This window comes from Aplysia californica, unplaced genomic scaffold (assembly GCF_000002075.1).
Source record: "Aplysia californica isolate F4 #8 unplaced genomic scaffold, AplCal3.0 scaffold00484, whole genome shotgun sequence".
In the NCBI taxonomy this organism is placed as follows: domain Eukaryota; kingdom Metazoa; phylum Mollusca; class Gastropoda; order Aplysiida; family Aplysiidae; genus Aplysia; species Aplysia californica.
The window spans coordinates 576,252-587,850 of record NW_004797754.1 but is presented as its reverse complement, the minus strand read 5'-3'; the positions used below and the strand labels follow the sequence as shown (position 1 = coordinate 587,850).

Below are 11,599 nucleotides of genomic sequence, written 5' to 3'. Positions count from 1 at the left end.
ACCCATCCCCTCCTCTCTCCTCCTCCTCCCCTCCCCCTCCTCTCTCCTCCTCCTCCCCTCACCATAAGACACAAGCGTGGTGGCCGAGGTGGCGTTCTCCTGATCCACCACACTGAGGCTGTGGTTGCTGGCCAGGCTGAGACTCTGCAGGCTCAGGAACAGCAGGCTGTCCTCCGCCACCGTCCTGGTCCACACGCAGTCGGCGTTCAGCGGGTACTGGTTGGGGAAGTTGGGGGTGGACAGCACGCCCGTGGCAGCCTCCAGGGCTCCGCCACACGCTGTCAGCACACACCAGGGAGAAAAAATGACAATTTGCTTTTCTTTTTCTTTTTTTACTCTTTTTAGTTATAGTAAGGTTTTTTTGTTTTGTTCTTAATAGTAGAGGGTTTTACGGCGCTCGCAACTGCATAAGGTCATACGAGCGCTAAGGGGTGGGGTGTCAACAGAGAAGTCTTTACAGGGAATCAGACTTATTCTGCTCACCTCTCCAGCTTCAACAGCACAAAGTCTGCTTCGACTATCAAGGCACGTCGGAAATAGCGGGTAACAAGAGAGTGACAAACATACAAAAGAAGTAGAGGAAAATGACATTAGTAAGGATCAGGAAAGAAAAAGTAGCAGTTCCTATATTCTTCATGATTTCCAAGTTCCTCAAAACACAAAAAGATAGCAACAAGAAAAGTAAGTAAAAAGGACACAGATAAGATTGCTACGACCAGAAAACTACCTCAACAGCCTACTACGCATGAATCAGATTTCTGAGGTGGTCTTCACTTCAAGCAGCGGTTTAGCTATTGATCTATCAATCTATATCTATATATATATATATATATATATCTATATCTATGTATATATATATCTATATCTATATATATCTATATATATTTAACAGATGTACACTTATTCAAAGTTAAACAAGCACATAAACTTGGCCCAACCCCCCCCCACACACACACACAATAATAAAGGACAGCATTTTTATAGCGCAAATTCCCGCTCAACAGCAACCTCTATATGCTTTACAATTTAATATTATTACGCTAGCAGACCTGACAGCATTCTGAAACAATCTCAACTTCCTGTAAAGCATACAGTTCAAGCTGACATTTATAGGTGCTAAAACACTATAATATACTGACAAGATCTTTCGCTGTCTATGGCTGGGTACCCATTCCCACCTGGGCGAGGTGAGGAATATTCATGTAAAATGTCTTTCCCAAGAACACAACATCAACCTGTGGACCGAACCCCCAATCGAACCCGCAACCTTACGATTACGAGTCTAACCACTACATTACAGACGTCACCAACAACTCAAATATGGGTGCGGCGCTGAGACTAGTCTCCAATACACAGTTAAAACTGACGGGCACCCTTTGATTTCCAAGAAAAAAAGAGGGCATGTTAGACAATTGGGTGTCCTGGACAGTGTCATTTTAATGGGGGTTTTTTAATACATAATTTTTTTTTTAAGTCGAGGGAAGAAGTGGGAGTGGTCATTTGCTTCATAAGCTTTTAACGTTATTTTTTTTATTATAGTCGTTCTGTGCCTATGTCTGGATGAAAATAGTCTTTGTGTGTGTGTGTGTGTGTGTGTGTGTGTGTGTGTGTGTGTGTGTGTGTGTGTGTGTGTGTGTGTGTGTGTGTGTGCATAAATATATATTGAAAGGAAGTAGTAAGAATGGTTTTGAAAATGGGTACTCCAATGAAAAGCGCATTGAGCTACTTTTTTGGAAATGCGCTATATAAATGTTACATATTATTATTATCAAGAAGGTTCAACAGTTTTTTAAAACTAGAGCCCAGTGAGATAAACAGTCCACCAGCGGACCCTAGATACCCACCTTGTGCCACAACTCGATAATGGACAGCCACTCTCATCTCTGGGTGATAGGTCTGAGCTCTCTGGACGACAATCCTGTAAAAAGAGGGCCAGAAACATCTAGTTAACTTAAACTCAAAGCCACCTCAGGCCCTATTCCGAAAATTACTCCTGCCTCCTTGTTCAAACTTTGTTTTTGTTTTGGTAAGTGTTTTACAGCGCTTGCAACCGCATTAAGTTATATGAGCGTCTCGAACACATTAGTCATTTTTCAGTTCGGTAGGAATTAATTTTTAATTTTGACTGGGTGGCGGCCAAACCTACTCTTATAGATTTTTAGAACACCAAGGGATCTTTAATAAGTGCAACTTACACACAGGACCCCTCAAGTTTGAATAAATTTTAACATATTTTGTAAAAAATTGTCACACAAAATAAAAATATCAAACAAACTGTAAAATATAGATGAAAAATAGAAGTTTAGTTTTAGTAGAAAGAGTTTTACGGCACTTGCAACACAATAAGGTCATATAAGAGCCGAAGATTAGAGGTGTTACAAGAGAGTAACAAATATAAAAAAGAAGGAGGAGAGATCAGAACGATAGATGTTAGATAGGAAAGAAGGAGCAAACCACACCAGAGCACCTGCCAACCAACTACATTAAAAAAACAGTCATTACACAAACTCAATAAAACTAAAATACACAAAGACAAACAACACAAATAAAGACAAACTTCACAAAGGCAAACTGTCCAAAACAAAGACAAACTACATAACATAAATGGTTGCTTTTAAGCACAAGGGGGCTATTCCGGAAAACGCTGTTTTGAGAAAATCAAAGGTAAAGTTTTTGCCCCTTGCTCAGTTTTTTTTTTTAAAGACAAGGAGAGTTTTCTCTACAACCAAACAAATATACACACATCAATAAGACCAAACATCTCCGTTGCGTTGGGAAATGCCCACTTTTGGTGTGGGTCAAGATTTCTGGAAATCCCTGAAATCTGGGTTAGCCCGCTTGTCCTTAAAAACAACCAAATGAAGACAAACTACACAAAATCAAACTATAAACTACACAAACAAAAACGACCCCCCCTCTTTCCCTCCCTGACCTGGCGCCAGTCTGTGCCGGGATGTAGATCTGCAGCATCGGGCCGACGGCGGGGACGGCGGAGTAGCCGGCCAGCACTGTCTGCCCTGTGAGGCCCGAGTAGATGTTCAGAGAGTCGCCCTGTCCTAGGCTGACCACATCCAGGTCCAACACAATGGTGCCTGAGGGAGGGGGATGAGAGGAACAGGGAGGGGTGGGTCAAAGATTTTCAGAGGAAAGGTTTAGTTTTAGTCTTAGTAGATGTTTTACGGCGCTCGCAACTACACAAGGTCATATGAGCACCAGAAGATTAGAGGTGTTACAAGAGAGTAACAAACATAAAAAAGAAGAAGGGGAGATAAGGACGATAGACATTTGATAGGAAAGAAGAAGCAAACCACACCACAGCACCCCCTGAGGGAGGGGGATAAGTGGAACAGGGAAGGGTGAGTCAAAGATACTCAAGGGGACGGAGAGGGGGGGGGGTGTGAAGGAGATCAAGGGAGACGCAGCTTTTTGACAAATTTTAGCCAATTTCACATTTATACGAAAGGCATATCAAAGGAAATATATAACCACCCCCCCCTCCCCCTAGTGACCGGAATATGAAACGTTTGACCAATGAGAAGAGGTATGTTATGTGAACAACCTGTACTATTTTATTATGAAAACTTTATTTAATAACATAATAACATAAAATGAATTTAAAATCTTGTTATGTGTATGCGACTTATGCTGTTGTCATGGTAGTCTCTTCTGTATAATGTAGGCTTTATGTAATGGGGCCCAATGGCCTTAAAACACTGAACAAACACTTACTTACTCAGCCAATTGAGACTGTGAATCATCACCTGTTCCATTGCACAGCCCTAATGATAATAGAGCCACACTTCTCCCCCCCCCAAGATCTAACACTGACATCACACTCTACGAAACATTACAACAACTGCAGCAAACCTGCACTTATCACCACATAGCATTGGACAGAACGGCGAAAGCCCAGCTGTAACATGGAGAGGAACATTCAAGTTGAAGAAAAAGAGACACAACAAGAAACAACATGTTCAACACCACCACATTAGGGCCAAAAAAACAAAAATCCCAAGTTTCTATAGTGTTGAGTGAAGAGAAGCACAATGACATAATAACTGTCACTTACTGCTGGATGAGGGAGAAAAAACATTGAAAAGGGGGGAAAAAAAAAAAAAGAAAAAAGAAAATGGGCCATTTCCCTCACCTTGACTGGCCTTGGGTGCTAAAGTCCACTGGCACGTCTGCGTCTGGTTACCGTCCGACGCCACATAAGCCAGGTGAGCAGTCAGGCCGGTCACCAGTTGGTCACAGCCTGAAGGGGAAACAAAGAGGGTATGGAGGGGGAAGGGGGGGGATGTCCACACACATTAGATTTGGAGGTAGGATTTTCCCAAACGAAGTACAGCGGGGTCAAAGTAAACTGAACATGGTCAATCTGAAAACAGCGCGGTAAACTGAAAGAAAAGAAAATCCTTAGTTCTTCTTCTTCTTCTATTAGAGCAACCTCTCTAATCCCAAAACTTGGATTTTGGATTAGAGAGGTTGCTGTAACTTGGATGCACTTTGTAAGGACCCCCGGGCGAGTGTTGAGTTCCTGCGTGCTGTCGGCATCGCTGACCGTTTATGACGCCACAGAGAGAGGGAGAGACAGAGAGAGAGAGAGAGAGAGAGAGAGAGAGAGAGAGAGAGAGAGAGAGAGAAACTTGGATAAACTGAATAACAACCAGTGGTAGGTCCTGCACATTTCAGTGGAAGCGGACTTTACCACAGTTCAGTTGATGGAGATGTGGTCCTATCCTAGGCACACACAGACTTCTTAGATTGATTTGATCAAATATTTTTCTTTACGGATTGTTAGTTCTTTAAACCCTTTACGGGTTTTACCTCACAGTATATGATCACATCACATTTGGAAATGGGATTCTCCTAAACAAAGTAGGTCAGCCGATGGAGATGGGGGATCTTAGGCACACACTGACTTCGTAGGTTCATTTGATTAGATCTAACTTTTTCTTTACAGATTGTTCTTTTAACACTTCACAGGAAGATATTACCCTATCATATTAGATCGAATTAGATCTGGTCATGGGATTCTCCTAAAGTAGGTCAGGCAGTGTCATTCTGTCCATCTAGGCGCACACTAGATTGGTTGGATTAACTATTTCCTCACCGGTTTATTCTTTGCTCCTGACATCCAGTGCTGCCGCGAGCTGACAAAAAGCTTCTTTCCTTTTTGGCACCAAAATTTTTTATTGGCTAAATCAAAAGCTTGATCAGTTGCTTTACTTGTGTGAAAAAATCAAATTGAAACTGTGACTAGTTTTTGAATAAACTAGAATTCAAATTTCGGAATGACTATTTTTAAAAACGATACACCGACATTCTGACGAAAAACATTTTTTCTCGAAACTGCTGGGAGGAAAAAAAAAAAGAGCATTTTGTCAGCTTATGGCAGAGTGGGTATTAGATCCTTTTGTGCAACAATTTATCAGCACACGGTCAAAAGGCGTACAGAAAGACACTCCTGTACTAGCAAAACGTACAAAAAGACATGAGTTTTTTGTTTTTTGTCCATCGAGGTAATGAAAACCATCTAGTCACCCTGCAGTGAGGGGATGGGGTGGGTTGGTGGTGAGAGTGCAGATGACGGATCAGGCCATTGCATACCCCGAAAGTTTTGTCACAAAGCAAACAGGAGACAGTGGCAGCCGCTCGCCACCTCAGAATTGTTTTGTCACAAAGCAAACAGGAGACAGTGGCAGCCGCTCGCAACCTCAGAATTGTTTTGTCACAAAGCAAACAGGAGACAGTGGCAGCCGTTCGCCACCTCAGAATTGTTTTGTCACAAAGCAAACAGGAGACAGTGGCAGCCGTTCGCCACCTCAGAATTGCAGAGTTCTATCTGACATTTTTGGTTGTTTTGAGTTACTAAGACCATGAGGCCATAAACCAAATGTTCTCATTGCTTTATCAAAATCTTAAGATTATTCAGTCGTTGTCAAGATATTTAAAAAAATTGAATCCCAAAAAGCTAGACATGATGTGAAACTCCGAACATTTGACATCAAATTTCTCAAAACTGGGTAGAGAGCAGACAGAACTTTGTCATTCTAAGGTAGCGAGTTGGGAGATCTGTTGGCATTATTCTTCCTGGCCAACCCGCACTGCTCAGCCGCAGCAATTTCGTTCCTTTCACAGATCTCTATGCTTTAACAAACAACTGATCGCCACCTGACAGTTCGGGAAAGTTTAGTTTTAGTATGAGTTTTACAGCACTTGGAAGCACAGTAAGGTCATATAAGTGCCGAAGATTAGAGGTGTTACAAGAGAGTAATAAGCACAAAAAAGAAGTTGGAAAGATCAGGGCGATAGATGTTTGATAGGAAAGAAAGGGCAAACCACACCAGAGCACCCGCCAACCGCCCGTTGTTCTGGAAAGTTTCCTTCTGTGTTGTGTGGTTGATGAAAAGACTTAAAGCACTTATTGATGCCTTAGTGTAAGGCTATTTTAAAGGCTTTATTTCTGAATACAATATGCACCACTATCAGGACCTTAGTAGGAGAAGTAACTAGAAAATTAAGCAAACAATCCAAAGTTGAAGATTCAAACCAGGGTTACCCACACAATAGCCCACTTTGATACCAGTTAAACTATCAAAAGCCCCTTGCAAGCAGAGCACCTGTACACTCACATTTTGCTTAGACAAAAGTAATGCTACTGGGGAAAAAAATGAATAAAGGTAAAGAAATACATCTTATTTTCGGGAATTCAACCAACTTAAATCTCAGTAAATACATTAGCATGATAACAGACATATAGTTCATGGAAAAAGCAAAACAGACAGAAAGAATGAATGAGAAGAAGGACCTACCAGTGGTACCCTCCAACCACCTATATTTCATCTTAAAAAGGCAAATAAATCAAACAATAGAGGCTACTATAGCTCTATTGTACTCCAAAACTTCCACTACTTTTAAATGTTTTCTCAAGACTAGGCTTAATTTGTAATAATAGATAACATTTGCATCGTGCAAATTCCTGTTCAATAGCAAGCTCTATGCACTTTACAATCTATATCATCATCTATATTATCACCCCAGCAGACTTGACAGCATTGCGAAACAATCTCAAATTCCTGGGAAGCATACAGCGACATATTATACTAACAATATATGACCCTTCTTGCTTGAGTAAAGAGAAGAACATCGACACAATAATGGTCATTAGTGCAGGGAAGAAAGTAAGATGAATACAAAGAAAGAAAAGAAAATGGCACCCCCCTCCTAACACCCACTGGCCACTTTTAAGACCACTCCTCATGAACAATTCAACAACACCAACAACAAGCACCCCCATTTCTATTTTTCTATACTTCCATTTTCCTCAACAGTGGGGACCTGAGAAAAAGGGACAAATGCAAGGACAATTTCTGTACAGTGCAAAACACTTACCTGAGGAGATGCTGGTGAACGCAGCTGTGAAGTTCCCGTTCACTGGGAAATCTGCCAGCACCACCAGCATGGATGGCCCGCCAACCACAGTCGTCAGATCCTGGCTGTCCGCTCTACACAAAGAGAAAAAATAATATATAAATACAAGCAGTTCACAAAAGCCTTTCTCTGATCTCGTTTGAAGATGCATTTCATAACTTTCCCCACACCAGCCAGCCAAACAAAGCTGAGGATTTTCAACTCAAACTCGAAGTCATGTCTAGTTAAATGGATGAGAAGATTTCTATTTCTTTTCAATGTAGGTGTTTTTATGTCCCCACCAACACAATTCACATCATACTGAAGGTGGGCTCCATTGCTCTGACAAGACGTAAAACTTTCTGCTCAACAAAATTACCTCCTGCACCAAAGTAAGCTTCGACATTGTATGCCTAAAGTACAGCAGAAACTACCTTAGCCGGTGGAGCCAGGAAAGACTTTTCAACTTTCACGTAAAAAGACGCGAGTTTGATTTCAATATAGCAAGAATCTTCTTTTTTTTTTTTTTGGAGCACTTTCAACATGGATGCTGTATTGTATCAGACACGGGTCAGGTTGGACCTGAAAGGCATGGGTGACGCAGCCACCTCCTAGACTATCTAAAACTATGTTGTGGAGAACTTATCACATTTACAGTCAATCAAAGCAACCACTCAAACCCAATGAAGAAAAAGATTCACAGACCTAAGGCATCCTGAACTCTGTAATTGCAGGAAAAGTACTTCATCCTCCCCCTCTCCCTCCCAAGTTGGAGCAAACTTCCACACCTCTACAGGCACATCAGCCTGCAACAATCGTCTCTACTCACGTTAGCACAGCCAGCACTTCCTGGTCCATCTGAAGTCCATTGTAGAAGGTCAAAGTCGTGTTGCCTGTGAGTTGTGTCTGCAGAGTCACGCTGGCCTGAAAATAGTTGTTCCGCATTAGAAATTAGTGCCATAGAAACATTCAACTCTTCCCAACAAAAAAACAAAAAAGGAGTGTGGGGAGGTGGGGGGGGGGGGGAGGGTAGACATCTCAAGGCGTACCAAATTTAAAACAGATTACTTAACAGAGACCCATAGAACTGGGAATGCAATAAAGGGGAGATGCTATTGAGATTATGGTCTCTTTTGAACTCCCCATAAACATTAAGTTGTTTTATCACCATGCTCAGTGTGTTTATGGGAAACACTGAGAGGTTTGAGAGGGATGAAATCATCATTCCGAGACAACCAAGAGGAATTTCATGTGCCTGCTGCTTTCTTACATCTCACCACTTGGATACAAACTAACTTACGTCCTGTACATGACCACCACCTGGAGATGTGGACAATCATCCATTTATCTGTTAAATGCCTTGGTAAACATATCCAGCACGTAAATGCACTCAAAAACACATTCCTCTGTGATGTTGGCCTTTTGCGGCTGTACAGACGATCTTGAAGCAGTATACATGATAAAGCTTTGCCTGGGCGGGAGACACAGAGGAAGTAGCTCGTCCAAGTATTACTTCCCATTCCTCTGTAAGAACAAAAAAAAAGTAACATGCACCTTGTCACACCTTGTCCAGTGTCGGGGTCACTACAGTCGGACCATGTCCATTTCTGCTCTCCCTCCCTCTTCAGGATCCATCCCAGAGTCTGTCTGCTTACAGTCTCCATCATAATCTGGTTGGAGATCCGTCGGACTGGTCCGCACAGACGGCTGTTTCTCCCTTCTCTTTGGATTCCCTTCTCCATCAATCTACCTAGGCTGAGGGAACCGCTATCCGCCCTATTCTTCCTCAAATTTTCCCTTACAGCGGTTAGGACGGATGGTGGGTCCAGTGTCAAATTCCCTCCCACTTTTGCTCCTCCAGCCAGCTTGTCTGCTCTCTCGTTGCCGGTTACCACTGCGTGGCCCGGGCAGAAGATCCAGGCCACTCTTTCCAGGCTGCTCTCCCTAATCATAGCCTTCCAGTCCACAAACAGCATCCCTTTCTGTACCTTCTGTAGCACACTACACAAAAAAGTAACATTCGGTGGCCTAGTGGTTAGGCTCTCAGACTCACAACCATAAGGTCATGGGTTTCAATCCAGTCAGGGGTCCAACGTTGTCCTTGGGAAAGACACTTTACAAGATTTTTCCTCACTTCACCTACTGGGAATGGGTACCCAGCTATAGACAGTGAAAGATTTTGTCAGTTTGTTAATGTTTGAGCGCTAAATCAGCTGCTTGCACTGTATGCATCCTGGGAATCTGAGAATGTTTCTGAGTGTTCTATGGTCTGCTTGGGTAATATAGAGTAAAGGGCACAGAGTTTGGTGTCAAGCGGGTATGTGCGCTATACAAATGCTATTTATTATTATTATTTTATTATTTTCTCCACATCATCTGTCTCTTTATCTGGACACTGACCTGTTTCCCTGAGTCAGCTAGCAGCTGGAAGTAGGTGGTGACTGTGTCCACTGCGTTGTCATCCGTTCCAGGCTTGTCCTCGCCCGCATGGAGCTGTCCACTCCCGACCAGCCGACCACCCTGGGCTGGGGATTGAGGGAAGAATATGGTAACACATACACCCATGAAAACAAAATTGTCATTAAAAAATATTTCTTTGACAGAAAATCAGAAAAGGAAAATTTTGGCTTCACGTAATTTGATACATAATCTCTTTTTTCAACCCATTTGTTTCTTTTAAATGATACATGTATCACTAAAAGTTGCATTAGTCAGTTGAGTTAGTAATTTAATCATATAGAAACGATATAACTCATTAGTGTTTATAAGTTTTAAAGAAAATAAAGAAAAAATATTTCGATAATAAATGCTTCAAAACATCCTTGAAATTTTCAAAAGAAAAAAATGGAGGGAGTTAATGAAAAATTTGAATCTCTGTAAGAAGTAAAAGTTACTATCAGGCCATCTAAGAAATTTCTTACCAAAGTTTGTCAGTGACGATACCATTTTTAACATCTTTAAAAGTGCATTCCAAAGAGTCTACTCAAGCTACACCACTCCCAAAGAAACGTGTCCACTGCTATTTAAGTGTGCTTATACAGATATCACAGCCTGCATCATTCATGAAAATGATTTAATTATTTTTCAGACATTTTATTACAATAATCTTTACTTCTATTTTTTGTATAAACCAGTGAAGTTAAGAACATTTAATTTTGCACCTCTAAAAGAAGAGTAATTAACTGTATGGAATTGAGGGGAGGGGGGTGTGCGCATGCAAAAAGATGAACAGGGCAGACACGTTACGTGTCTGTGCACAATGAATATTCTCAACTATCAACAGACGTCTTAAATAGTATGTCATTGCAAGGATAGTACAGTTTATTACCACCACTTTCAAGGTATGTTGGCTAGGAGATCTTCCTATAAGAATAAGCTCGCCAACATTTTCAAAGCCCAATCAGGGACATGTTAAAACATCAGATTATGTAACAAAAAACAAAATTACATCAAGTGGAGACTGGTTTTGGTGTAGTGTACGTGAGAAGGCTCTATAATTCCCAAGTTGAATTTGGGACAGTCCCAGGGAATTCGGGACCACTGGAAAGCACGTAGAAAGCGAGGAGCTAAAAACAACACTTCCTACATAAAGACATGATTTCTTCTAGCAGAGGGCCATTGGAAGAACAGCTCACCCAGAGGCGTGAAGACCAGGGACATTTTGCGTTCCATCTGCACACTGCTCAGGGACAGGCGAAGGCTTAGCTCAGACTGAGAGCTCAGCACCAGGTAGCCTGAGGGAAGAAAAGAGGGTGAATGGTGGGACCAAAAAAAATGTTTTGTTTTAGTAGAGGTTTTAAGGCGCTCGCAACTGCATAAGGTCATATGAGCGCCAGAAGATTAGAGGTGTTACAAAAATAAAAAAGGAGGGGAGATAAGGACAATAGATGTTTGATAGGAAAGAAGAAGCAAACCACACCAGAGTACCCGCCAACCACCCACACAAAAAAAAAGAGAGAGAGGGCTTAGGGGAAGTAAAGAGGTAGGCTGGGACAATGTGGATGACACAATCATATACATTATACATAAGGGTGTGTGCTTACAAGTGTCAGTGTGCATGTGAGTGTATATTGATTCTCAGTGACAAACTCCAACATTGGTCACTTTTTAAAATGCAATATGGCAGAGTCTTACACTAAACAGTCAGTATGAGTGAGGATGAGGGAGGTTCTGGGAAGGGTGGGGG

The 11,599-nt window shown here is 41.8% G+C and overlaps 1 protein-coding gene across 1 annotated transcript in view; it reads right to left on the bottom strand.

The window, feature by feature from the left end:
• LOC101847603 (cubilin) overlaps positions 1 to 11,599 on the bottom strand; it is a gene marked incomplete at its 3' end in the record, with an annotated part of 77,567 nt that overhangs the window by 7,250 nt on the left and 58,718 nt on the right. The window contains 8 exon segments of the mRNA XM_013086594.2: positions 63 to 278; positions 1,845 to 1,918; positions 2,933 to 3,092; positions 4,148 to 4,255; positions 7,396 to 7,508; positions 8,243 to 8,337; positions 9,814 to 9,938; positions 11,049 to 11,147. Of these exon segments, the coding sequence (XP_012942048.1) occupies positions 63 to 278; positions 1,845 to 1,918; positions 2,933 to 3,092; positions 4,148 to 4,255; positions 7,396 to 7,508; positions 8,243 to 8,337; positions 9,814 to 9,938; positions 11,049 to 11,147 (990 nt within the window).